This window comes from Sorghum bicolor, chromosome 3 (genome assembly GCF_000003195.3).
Source record: "Sorghum bicolor cultivar BTx623 chromosome 3, Sorghum_bicolor_NCBIv3, whole genome shotgun sequence".
NCBI lineage: Eukaryota > Viridiplantae > Streptophyta > Magnoliopsida > Poales > Poaceae > Sorghum > Sorghum bicolor.
Window position 1 is genome coordinate 3,469,668 of NC_012872.2, and position 13,318 is coordinate 3,482,985.

The 13,318-nt window shown below is 46.7% G+C and overlaps 1 protein-coding gene across 1 annotated transcript; it reads right to left on the reverse strand.

Annotated features, from left to right (window-relative positions):
• Positions 10,182–13,061, reverse strand: LOC8084367 (GDSL esterase/lipase At5g03610). Its single transcript, XM_002457165.2, has 4 exons — positions 12,787–13,061; positions 12,409–12,693; positions 11,044–11,309; positions 10,182–10,954 (listed from the first exon to the last, which is right to left on the reverse strand). Exons 1-4 carry the CDS (start codon positions 12,893–12,895, stop codon positions 10,442–10,444), a joined length of 1,173 nt encoding a protein of 390 aa, XP_002457210.1. The 5' UTR covers positions 12,896–13,061; the 3' UTR covers positions 10,182–10,441.

Here is a 13,318-nt window from a genome sequence, read left to right on the forward strand (position 1 = left end):
GTCTAGCGCTAGCACTTCAGTTGCCACTGTATTTGGTGTATTTATAGAGAACCCTAGCCTTCTACTCAGACCTTGTTTAGTCCACCCAAAAAACAAAAAGCTTTTAAGATTTCTCGTCACATCGAATCTTTCGGCACATGCATGAAGCATTAAATATAAACGAAAATAAAAACTAATTGTACATCTGTAAATCGCGAGATAAATTTTTTGATCTTAGTTAGTCCATAATTGAAGAATATTTGCCACAAACAAACGACAGTGCTACAGTAGCAAAATTCAAAATCTTTTCACATCTAAACAAGGCCTCATATCGTGTGGTTGTGCAATTTTTATCCATCCCAAATCAAGGTAGGCGGGCTTGAGTTTTCTTTAATTTTGCTGAGTTCCATTTCTCAAAAAAATCTTGGTAAATTCTCAATAACATCTGACGTTCCTATGATGTGCATCTTACGTGAACATGAGCGACTACTAATTAAGGGGTTGTTTGGTTTCCTCGGGTAAACTTTACCGCCCGTCACATCAAATGTTTGGACACATGCATGCATGGAGCACTAAATATAAACTATTTATGAAACTAAAAACATAGCTAGAGAGTAAGTTACGAGACGAATCTTTTGAGTCTAATTAGTCTATAATTAGACAATAATTTTCAAATAAGACGAAAAGACTACCGTACCTATTAAACTTTACCAACCCCAAGCAAACACCCCATAAGATATATAAGGTAGAGTAAAGAACCTGCATATACTACATGGGAACGAACATAATAAAATATTCCCATCAGGTCCCAACAGTATAAAAAAATTGAGTTGGTTTGCAGGAAGACAAGCAAGATTGCCGAATTTCAGCATGAGTGCATTAGTTCTCTTACCGACAGAGAAAAATTAATTATCTTGTTTAGTTCTCAAAAATTTTCAAGATTTCCTGTCACATCGAATCGTGCAATGCATGCATGATGCATTAAATATACATAAAAACAAAAACTAATTGCACAGTTTATCTGTAAACCGCGAGACGAATCTTTTAAATCTAGTTACACCATAATTGGACAATGTTTGTCAAATAAAAACGAAAGTGCTACAGTGTCGTTTTCTAAAAAATTTTGCAAACTAAACAAGGCAAGATCAAAGAAAATCTACATGTCAAAATTGAGCGGTAGCGGTAGCAGCCTTGTCGGCTATCAGGTCACTTGTCTAGTCAACGACGCCATTGACCTCTGCATTTTTATGGAAAATAGCAATTACTTCATCACTCAAAGTCTCAAACAAACTATTAGACAGTTAGGCCATAAATTAAACTAACAGGGGAGTTGGCCAGTAGTGGACCTCAAGATTCTCAACGTCGTCATTAGCAATGCAAACTAAATCAAGAGGTACCTACATCTTGTGGATCAGATTAGAATGAAGCACACACATGCACCGACGGCTACTTGCAGTGAAGCCTCTCCAGCATGCTTTGCAACTCGCTCGCGGCAGTTGCTGCTCTAGCATCCTAGAGCTAGCTAGTCACACAACTCTTCCAGTTCCAGCCATGGCTCCTCTCTCTTAGCTTGCAGCCAGTGCAGGCCCAGTGCACCAAACGGACGGACTCGTTACAGTTAATTACATGGTCTCGTGCTTGTGGGTTGTTTGAGTGATTGAGTCAACTGTAAAAGTACGTAGTTGTGCCGGCCCTCATCATCTGAAAAAAAAAAAGAATTGGGGCATGCAACAGCTGGGGAGTGCCTGGTTGTCTCCGCTAACCCGGTCGAGAAAAAAAAAGAGCATTCAGGTCATGGGTAAATTTCACGGAAGCTTAGGTTAGTCTCAATGTATATTTCCATGGCACCAGTTACTAAGAGTATAAACTACCGAGCCGTTTCATGGGGATGAAACTTCTCTCTCATCTGATAAAACTCCTTCATTTAATGATCCTGTCAAGTCAGCAATTTTGTTTATGTAGCATCCTATTTAATGTGCATGACACTTTCATAAAACATGCATTAAGACTAGCCTTATACTACATATGAAGTTATGAACTGGATGGGACCTTCATTGATGATGAGGCCAACGTGGGCCTGCCCCGGCTAAACAGCCGAGGAATAGTAGTCCTGCAACCAGGAAACAAAGCTGCAAGAAAAAACTTAGCTAGAACCATCGTCTGCCCCGGCGGAAAGATAGAGTCATTAGCGAACCACAATCCCTTTTTGGGGGAATGAATTTTGATTTGATTTCTTCCATGCCGGCCGGCTTAATAATATATGTAATATTATAAAATAATAAATTCGATTCAGTTTCGATCAGTGACATGAGCGAGACAACGTCAGCACCGCGGGCTCATCTCTCGTCATCGGGCACGCTACGTGCCTGTACGGCCGGCTATACCGTAGCTTCAGCTCGAAGCGCATCGTCCTTCAATTTCCATCGTCGATCATCGCTGCCAAAAAAGAAAAGGAAATGTTGTATATTAACCTAATAAAACACAGCAGCCACATGTGCACGCACATTGACAAATCCTGTGTATGCACCAATCAAAACCGTTTGCTTAGTCGTTCCATTTGCTGTGGCCGGCCGGCCTGTGGATTATAATTATATAGTACTAGTACTCCAGCTCTCAACACACGTGTAGCAAATCGCACCGTACCGTCGTTTTCCTGTAGGTCGTTGTCGTTGATCAACGTACAAGTACAATACCCGCTCAGCTCCATCTATTTATGTATATGTGGAGCCTCAATTACATTGGAGATTTATTTTAGATTCTCTTGCATGCAGATCAGTAGGGCGGGCGCGTAGTAGTACATTGGAGTGTACTACTAGCTAGCTGCTGGGCCGACTTCGGGGTCAAATTAATGTGCGTGGTGTGGACACGGTAGTTCTGGCCGGTTCGGTTCTACTACAACCGTACCACCCATATCCCCATCCCATCGTGAGTACATTTTTTTACTAATACAATTCATATTCATATTTGACCATTTATTTTATTTTATTTTTTTACAAATAATAAAATAAATAAATTATTAAAAAATATATTTAACAATAAAATAATTCATAAAAATAAATAATATTTATTAAATTTTTTGAATAAAATGAACGGTCAAACATGAATCATAAAAATCAAAGAAAGACGTTTATTTGTGGGACGGAGAGAGTACTCTATTATTACTTTATTGTTTATTAGTTGCAAAAAATTTTACAAAATAAACACGCACTACTACAATAATATTTAACAGAGACGGGCGTTTTGGCTTTACTGAGGCGGGCAAAGCAACCGCCTCGATGCTAAGGTCACGGTTAATCGGACCTTAACCGCGGCGGTTTTCTTGCCCGCCTCGGTTAATAGAGTAAAAAAAATAAAAAAAACCATGCCTGCCGGCGAGCCCATTTCGAAGCCCGCTAGCGAGCCCGCCAGCTCCGTGCGACCCCACCACCACCCGCATCACCGTGTGCCACCGAGCCGCCAAAGGGAAGAGGGAGGTGGCTCCGTATAACACTCCAAAAATTTTTAATTTTGGATTGTTATTAGAAAATATTAAATTAAATAAGGATTTAAAATTTTTCTAAAATATTCCAAGATTTATTTAATTATTGAATTTCAAAAAGAGAGAAAATGTGGAATTTTTAAATTTTTATAAAGATAAGTGGAGGGTGTTTTGTTTTGTTATTGTGTGCTCTGTGCCCTAGCTTTATTTGGTTTGTGTAAAAAAATATGAATTATAAAATTTCTAGTGAGCCACGTTTAGGTCCTTTCGGTTTTCGAAAAAATAAAATAAAACTCCAAAAGTCATATTTGAAAATTAATTTATATTTGAGTGGAAAAATAATTTAAAAATATGTTATTAAAAAAATATGCTTTGTTTCTAAAAGTAGTAAAGAAAATAATTCTTAAAATAACATCAAGTTAATAAATTAAATTTTGGTTTATAAATGTGGTGAAGAATTTGGTTCAAAGCCTTTTTGAATAAAAAGAAAAAAAGGTTTTCTTCCTTTGTGGGCCGGCTCCTCTCTCTCTCTCGGCCCACCTTCTCCCTCCTCTCTCTCCCGCGTGGGCCGCGCTAGCCCAGCCCAGCAGCGCCGCGCCCCCTCTCCCCCCTGCCGCCTGAGCCGCTGACCGGCCGGGCCCGCGTGTCAGCCGCAGCGGCCTTTCCCCGCGAGCTGCCCTTTCCCACCAGCTGCCGCTGACGGGTGGGCCCCGCGAGTGGGACCCACCTGTCATCCCCGACCTCCGGCCGTTTCGGAGTCGGCCGCAACAACCGGCCCTGAAGTCCGCGCCGCGCACAAATCGAGGATCCCCGGGACGCCCTAGCCTATAAATAGGGTGCCGAACCGCACCCCGCGCCCCTCCCGGAACCCTAGCGAAGCTCCGCCGCCACCAAGCCCTAGCGTGCGGCCGCCATAGCTGCCATCGTCGAGCTTCGAGCCGCCGCCGTCATTCTCCGCGCTCACTGCGTCCCGACCGAAAAGAAGACCGCCGTGACGTTCGTGTCGAGGTGAGAAACCTACCGGACCTTCTCTCGCTCTCTCCCTTTGTTTCTATCGCGTGGACGTGCTCGCCGGAGCATCGTCGCCGACGCCGAACCACCCTCCGCACGGCCTGTCCTCCCCGGCCACTCTCGGCCCTCGCTGACGCGCGCATCAGCCTCGCCGCGTCCCGCGCATCCTGCCCATGCCCGCGGCGTGGCCTCCCGCGCCCCGAAGTGCCGCCATGGCGGGCTTGGCCATTGCGGCCATGGCGCCGCCGCCCTGGCTCACCGCACCGCCGCGGCTTCCCCCCAGCGCCGCGCATGCCCCAGCCTGGCCCCGTGGACCACGCCCCTCACCCCGGTCCACCGTGGACCGCCAATCCCGAGCCGCCACGTGGCCAGCCTAGCCGGACGCCCGAACTGCCCTGGCGCTTTTGCAAAAACACCCATGCTCTTGTTCTTAATCAACCCGCGGTCCACTGCTTTTCAAAAATAATTAGAAATAGGTCCTGTTTTTAACAGATTAACCCCTGCTGCCGCTGGTATTTGTAGATTTAATCCAAATTGCGTTTTTAATTCAGTTTTAAATTATTTAAAATACGAAAATTAGTTCTGTTTATTCACAGTTTTGCCACTGATCTAGTTTCGGCCATAGAATCCGCGTTTTAGCTCCGATTGAGCTCATTCTTGTCGCGTTAGGTTCGTATCGATGTAAACTACGCGTTAGCCATGACATCTGCGGTGTTTGACACTTTATGTTTTCACCACAAATATAAAATGATTAATGTCTAATTAAATGCCTTTTCTAATCTATACAAGTAATTTAAGCTTTATAACTTTAGTTTTTCTTACAAATATTAATATGTTTAATATCAATGTGAATCGTCTTTTCAAGTGTGACTTACTTAGTCTAACCTCTTTTCATAAATGCTTAGTATAAGTTATGTCACCAGTTATATATTTTCTACGCTATAACAGATAAAGTGACTTAAATGGTATATATAATTGTTTATAATTAGAATATGAATAACATTTAGTCCTAACCTTTATAATTCTTTATAATTTTGTCAACTCAACCTTCAGATATTTCTTTGAATAATCCATCACCTGTTTTCATAAAATACGACCAACGTATAGTTGTCTTCTCCGTTACACTTCGAGCCTCGATAATCGTGTCCGATTAGCTATAGCTCCGTTCTCAATCGTTCTTGCGTTGTCTAGATCGTAGCGATAAGTCGTGTCGTTTAGTACACTCTCTTTCAAAGCTTTTCTTTTGATTGATGCTTGTTCTTAGTCGTGATGGTTGTTTGTCTGTTTGTGTTGCTTGGTTGCTTCGAGTAGAAGAAGCGTGGTTCGTCAACAGTGAAGACCAGGAGCTGAGGACCGACAATCGAAGCAGAAGTTGGAGATCAGAAGAAAGAAGCTAAAGAATTCTGAGCAGATATACACTGAGAATAAAGGCAAGTGCAGGCGCCCTTTGATCATATTGTACCTATGAACTTTGAATACATTTACTTTCCATTGCATATGTCTTAATACTGCAAACCCTAAGGACATGACTAGTCTTCTACTATATTCCTTGTATACCTAGGTTTGTACATGGGTAGTATAGTGAACAGTAGATATGCTTAGCTGCTCTACTCATCTATTCCACATGATAAATGAAAGTGATGATCCTACTTAATAAATTCTTCAACGATGATTAATGATTAAATGATGAACAATGGTCACTTCGGTGATGGAGATGTTGCGGTGCTTGCGAGCATCATGGTTTGGTTGAGGACAGGGGTAGCGGGTACGGTTGGTGGTCCGGTTTGCCGGGCGTACCCATCTCTGCTCTCCGTAAGGACTTAGTCAGGGAGCGTCCCCCTGGGACTTACAGTGCAGCTCCAAGCTATATGGCTCTGGCTTGACTAATTATCAGGACCTCCGCTGGTAGGGTGTTACTTTCCGGGTAGGCGTAAGGAAGTAGCTTCGGTATTCATATTAAGAGGTCGGTCAGTTCGGGGTCCCATTGCTATGGGCACGGCTGCCGCGCGCCCCGGCAAAAACTTACGAGTGGCATCCTATTAGTTGGACCCAGTGAAAGGTCTCGTAGTGAAACCCTGCCTGCTCACCTTGGTAGTGTTTTGGGGAGTCACGACCCCGAGAGAATGGGAATCACGACTTGGAGTGAATGTGCACACCTCTGCAGAGTGTAAAACTGATATATCAGCCGTGCTCACGGTCACGAGCGGCCCAGACCCTCACTTGATGAGAAAATTGGATTCACTGGATACTTGGAGGCGAAACTTGACTGAGGTTGCTACCTCGTGCTTTGGCAGAATGGCTATTCCGTGTTGGCAGGATTGCTATCCTGTGTTCTTGATTGGGATTGTTATCCCATGATCTTAATGGGGTTGCTACCCCGAGTTACTATCCGAGGTTGCTACCTCGGTGATCTTAATAATAATAGTAATTATAATGATGACTAATAATATTGCTAATTAACCTTCATCTAAATAAGGGTTGGGATGCTCTACTCACAACTAGTAATAGGTAGTTTAATAATAAAGTTGTAATAAAAGTTTACCAACTAAAAAGCTCACCTGCGGTCAAAGAGTGTTAGCTTTTCCTTTGATTAAGCCTTGCATGTCATTATACTTTCCGCCTGTACTTGTTGAGTTCGACATGAACTCACCCTTGCTATTTCCCCCACACCCCAGTGTGTAGTAAGTGTTGCTCAGAAGAAGGACATAGATGCTATTGAGTTTTCTAGAAGCTTATGAGAAGTGCTTGGCGTACGGAGCCCCCAGTCAACCGTCCCTGAGAAGATTGGAGCCTAAGAAGTTTAGCTACTGTTTCCGCGTACTCTGATGTTTGTAAGTGTTAATATAAGTATGTTTTCCGCTTTATATAACATTGTTTCTGATATTTCTATTCTTTGTTGTATGTGTGGACTTCCTGGGCACACATATGACGACTCTGGTCTTATTTTAAAAGCCAGGGTGTGACACTCCGCGCCCGCGCCGCCACCAGATCTAGTCAGGAGAGGAGGGAGGTGGCTCCCCCACCGGCCGGATCCGCCATTGAGAGCTCGTCGACGCCATGGGGAGGCCGGATCCACCCGCGCCCAGCCTGATCCGCTCGGCCTCCATCGCCCACGCCGCTGCCTCCATCGTGGTAGAGAGGGGAAGAGAGGCGGCGCCACCTGTGCCTGAGAGGATGAGGGACATGACCGCCAGGAGAGGGGAGAGGGGGCCGCCAGGATGGGAGGGAAGGGGAGGGGGCCGTCGGGAGGGAAGGGGAGGAGGGAGGGGGGAGGGGAGCGGGCACCGAGCTCCCGCGTGGCCGTGTGAGGGGGCGTCGGTCTCCTGCGTGAGAGCTGCATGATGGGAGGGAACGGGAGGGAAGGAGAGGATGTGCGGCTGAGGAGAGAATGTGGAGTGAAACCTTAAGTCATGTATATATACTCTGTGTGATATATCGGGCCAAGAAGAGTTAAGATGGGCCATTTGGACTTTGAAATGGGCCAGTATTAACTAAGACGGGCCTTATAAAATAACCGCCTTGGTTAATGATTTACCGAGGCGGTTGCATTATAATAACCGCCTCGGTAAATATATATTAATCGAGGCGGTTTTATTACACTGCCCGCCTCAGTTAATAGATTTTAGGAGGCGGTTTTTTGTGACAGTCTCGGTTAATAAAAAATGACCGTCTCGGTTAATCTGAGACATTAACTGAGGCGGTTGGAAATCTCGCCCGCCTCATAGGCCCATTCTAAAATGCCTCATAAAAGATATTTTGTAGTAGTGACGGTAGCATTTTTATTTGTATTTGATAAATATTGTTCAATCAAAAATTAACTAGGCTCAAAAGATTCGTCTCGTAAATTACAAGTAAATTGTGCAATTGATTATTATTTTTACTTATATTTAATGCTCCACGCATGTATCGTAAGATTCGATGTGATGAAGAATTTTGAAAAAAAATTACAAAATTTTTAGCAAGTAAACAAGGCCTAGCTCCCTCTCGCGTACGTCGCAATCAGCAATTCATGCATGTTTGGACTCTGCAAGTGGAAGGAGATCGAAGAGGCTCAAAGTTGAGCACGTGCACGGTGGTGTGCGTTTCAGACAAACATTAATACGATGAAATAGAAAGAACTGAGGTTTGGTCGGAGCAACTTGTGCGTACTATTCATCGGTGCCCACAATTTAGTCTACGGATACGATAATGCATGAGCTAGGTCTACATATATAGAGAGCTCAGGCTGGCGACGACCGCGACGACAACGACGACGATGAAGAGATGCATGCCAATCTTATTATGCTTCGTCTGTCAATAGTAAGCGTGCTCCGCACGGCCGTCGTCGCTCGCTGGCGAAACGGTTGAATTTGAACTTACAAACAACGCTGTCAAGAGTTGAAGGTGATCGACCTAAAACAGTCGTAGATGAACCATCTTAAAAAAGCCGTAGCTGAACCATCGGTAGAGTATCCTAGCAAGAGTGTACACATTTTGTAGCCGATCGCCGTAGCTGGACCATCCTAGCTAGCTAGAGAAGTCACCCCGCAACATGATTATCTCGAACAAGTGTACACATTTTGCGGTCAATGGCTACAGCTGGACCATCCTAGCAAGAGTACTCACCACACACATGATTATCTCGAACAATCAGTAGAGTAATCTGTGCTCTGTAACGGCGAGACCGAATGTCAGTCTCAAATCTCAAAGAGAGACTTTTCAGTCGATTGAGACCTAAGCAAGGCTGAGCGTCACGGAGGAGGCTTCTTCGGCAAGCAAGAGACTTAGGCCTTGTTTAGTTCGCGAAAATTTTTGGGTTTCGCTATTGTAGCGCTTTCGGTTTTATTTGACAATTATTATTCAATTATAGACTAACTAGGTTCAAAAAATTCGTCTCGCAAATTACAGGTAAACCGCACAATTAGCTATTTTTATCTATATTTAATATTTCATGCATGTGTCGTAAGATTTGATATAACGAGAAATCTTAAAAAAAAATTGCTAACTAAACAAGGCCTAAGCGAAAACTACTGTCCAATGCTCAACAACCAACGAAACGCTAGCCCAGGGAGAGCAGCCTGAGACGGACCAGAGGAGGAGGCGCCGAGCGACAGAGGTGGAGAGATGGGCCGGGTTTGTTTTTTTTTTTTGGCGACATGGGTCGCATATAGGAGGAGGGAGGAGACGGATTTGGGCTGCTCATTTGCTGACCAGTAGTTCCCCTAAAGAAAAAATTACTGACAAGTAGTTCGTCTCAAATTTCTATGTTCACTTCGCTGAAATTTGGTTGACGTTGATTTGTTATGAGAGAGAAATATTGTTCCTTTATTGGAAAGTACCGCTGAAATAGTTTAAGCGAATGAAAATAAAATAGGCCTATGTAAATCTGTATTCTGAGCACTCTTTCGATGACCCTCAATAAAAATTTATAAAAGGTTGTCCAAAGCTACACTGAAAAGGCCGCTTATTTTGAAACGAAGGTCGGCGCGATAGGACACGAAGCTCGACGCTATGTCCTATGACACCGACCCCTGCCATGTCACTACCAAGTATAAGGCCATGCTAGCCGTAGTCAGGAACTTTGAGACGTGTTAGCTAGGCACCACGCGATCCCCAGTGTCTACAATCGAGATTACGACTCTCAGTAGTGTAAACATGAATTTTTTTTTTAAAAAAAAGGCTAAAATGAAAACCATCGGTTCTGCGCCACTGCTGATGCCTACATGGAAGAGACTTCTGATAAATGTATATTTAGTGAACGCAAACTTGGTATACAATCTTGTGGCTCCTGTATTTATATTAATTTTGAAAACAAATGTAGCCACATTTTTAGAGGAACGACGAGAGAATTTCACTAAGGATCCAATTTTAGAGGAACAATGGCAGGAGAATTTCACTAAGGATCCAACAAGCTTGGTTAGCTTTTCTTTTGATGAGTACTCCTATTTTTCATCATCTCATAGGGGAAATGTGATATTTTCCCAACAACTGGGGTCAGGTAGACAGAAGGAACTCGTGGATCTTGGGCCTGAATGTTCGGGCGACGGCGGCCCACGCGGCCTGCGTCGGGTGGACGTCGTCCCAGTAGAAATGCTTGCTCGGGTCATCGCACAGCGTGTACTGCCTCCTGCCGCCGTCGTCCTGCTGCCCGCAGTGGCCGTCGCCGCTGAAGCTCTCGCAGCACGGCCGCCTCGGCTCCGGGAACCTCTCCGGCGCGTCCTCGACGACGAAGGCGGTGAAGGGCGTGCTGAGGTCGAGCAGGAGGAACGTGCGGTTGGCCGGGTCGAGCGCGGCGAGCACGGACTGGAGAGCCGCGTTGTGCTGCGCGGCGCCCGCGTTGGCGAGCGGGTCGCAGGCCGTGTAGTTGAGCGCGCGGGTGAAGAGCGGCGTGCACCCCATGGGGTGCAGGTTGGTGACCACCACCTTGCGCATGCCCACCTCGTCGCGCAGCCGCCGCAGCTGCTCCCGGAGCTGCCGCACCACCGCCGGGATGTAGGCGATCGCGGCCTGCGTGCATGCTCTCACTGTTCAGTACTACACACAACGAGGAGATATAATACTAGTATATATATGCATGGTGATAACTGTCGTCGTACGCTTGTGCTGTTGTCCTTGTCGGCGGCGTAGGAGTAGTCGTTGCCGGAGACGACGACGACGGCGACCCCGGCGTCGCAGCCGCGGGTGGGAGGCGGGTGGTGTGCCTGGAACAGGTCGATCTGCGCGCCGATGTTGCGCTGGAAGTTGCCGGTGTCCAGCACGCCCGCGCCGCCCACGGCGAAGTTCATGCCACGCGCCATGAGCCCACGCGCGGCGCCCCTCCGCAGCTTGTACGCCACCGGCGTTGGCACTCCCATCGCGGAGGCTGCATGCAATGCATTGGTTCCAATCCAACAGGGGGAGAAAAAGCTATCACGTGTAGGATCGGAGAAGTAGTAGAATAAACTACACTGATGAATTGATGAACTGCTGGAAAACGAAAGGTTAAGGTTAGGTGATTAGGTCGGAGCATGGGGAATCTTTTACTTGCCCCTTGTACTAACACTTCAGCATTCCCATGCATTTCATTTCAGATGCACGCGCGCATGTGGCGGCAGTGGCTGTCTAGTACACGAGAAAAGAATTGCATGGTGTCCATCCTTCGCGTGGTCTGAATTCGTCAGCTGATTGACGAAAACGCATATGCATGGCTCCAAGAGAACGACTGATCGAGATCGGCAGCGTTGTCGGCTGCATGCCGGGCTGCGGCTGTAGCTTGAGAATCGAATAGAATGTGGCGACGTCAGAGGAGTGTGGACTGTGGAGTATGCATTGCATCAGACATCAGTGCATGTCTGCATGTGGCTAGCTCGGTTGCCATTGCCATGCCGCCATCGGCGACTTGAGTGCGTGGCGGTTTGCTAGCATGGGCATATGCCATATTATCTATCAAACAAGAAAACTTAGAAGTAGGAACTATGCAATTTCTGGTTCTTCATCTAAAACAGCATGGGGCTGATGGTACGGTCCAAATGCCTGAAAATAAACCCGGCCGGTGATAGTGATACAGAAATTTTAAGAAGGGGAAACGCGTGTAGTGTCTGTGTGAATGCGCGGCATGTTGCATTATCTGGCTACTCCGAGATGATCATCACTCAGCAGCAGGCCAGCAGCAGCAGCCAGGGCAATGAATGCCCGCCCAACCAACAAACGGAAGCTGGCGCGCGCGCCATCAATGCGAGAGAAACTCCCCAAGGATCCATCGTCCTCCTCCGATCCTGCCCCTCTCCAACGCGAAGATGCAGCAGCCATGGTCGTCAACATGCATTTATTACTCCTGCTCTTCCAGCTCGCGCGCCGTGGCCAGCCACTGCGGCGGGGCTCCATCGCCATGTGCTTTAACTCGCGTTGCAATGCCTTTGCTCGCTTCTTCATCACTACGAAATACTACTAGACCATAGGGGAGGGGAGTACACTCAACTGACCTATGAAGTCGGTGAGGACGCGGCCGTCGGAGAAGCGGCCGGTGGGGCGGCCGGGGAAGGTGACGCCGTACGGGTCGTACCACGCGCGGGTCAGCTCCCGCCCGAGGTCGCCCAGGTTCCCCGTGTCCGCGTACGAGTCCCCGAACACCCACACCGGCGACGGTTGCTTCCCGCCGGCCTTGTTGTCGCAGCCGCTTCCTCCGCCGCCGCCGGTGTCGCCCTCGTCCGCCCCGCGCTTGCGCAGCGCCTCTGCCGCCGCCGGCGTCCTTGTCAACGCCGCGAGGCCTGCATCGTGTCATATGGTCGTTCATGAGTGAGGAATCAAAAAGTTGGATTAACAAACGATGTGGCTGGAGATGTTTGTTTTCTTCTTCTTACAGATGACAAGTAGCAGGAGTGTCGTCGTCGTCGACGTCGTCGACACGACAGGCGAAGCTTGACGAGGGAGGCGGAGGCCACGACGGCGGCGATGATTCGTGTGCTCCATCTCCGTCGCGTCGCGTGGCCCTGCCCTGCCCTCTCTCTGCCTCTCTAGCTCTCCTCCCTTGACTCCTTGAGATCACTGGGTGCTGGTGGATGGGTGGGGACTTTGGATGTGTTCGGATGACCCGGAACCGGAAGGCTGCGGCTCTCCGTATATATACAGACAAGTCAATTCCTAGGATTGTCGAGTTACATTAAATTTACAATAGAATATATTTTTATAAGATACTTATTTTATATTTAGATATTGATATATTTTTTCTATAATTAGTTAAATTAAAATAAAATAACTGAAATGAAGTTTTTAGAAACAGGGTGGCACAGCTTTCGCCTAGTGAGAGACCCCAAGAATCTCCTAACTCGTTCACTCAAACGGTGTGGTAGCCGCCACTAGGGTCTCCAACTTGGAACCGCCACTTCCGTGTCC

Excerpts from the sequence above, each read along its gene's own strand:
- LOC8084367 (XM_002457165.2), bottom strand. The coding sequence starts at position 12,895 with ATGGAGCACACGAATCATCGCCGCCGTCGTGGCCTCCGCCTCCCTCGT. Across the intron at positions 11,310-12,408 it reads CGTCCTCACCGACTTCATAG|CCTCCGCGATGGGAGTGCCA; the intron begins GTCAGTTGAGTG and ends CATTGCATGCAG. Across the intron at positions 10,955-11,043 it reads ACAAGGACAACAGCACAAGC|GCCGCGATCGCCTACATCCC; the intron begins GTACGACGACAG and ends GCATGCACGCAG.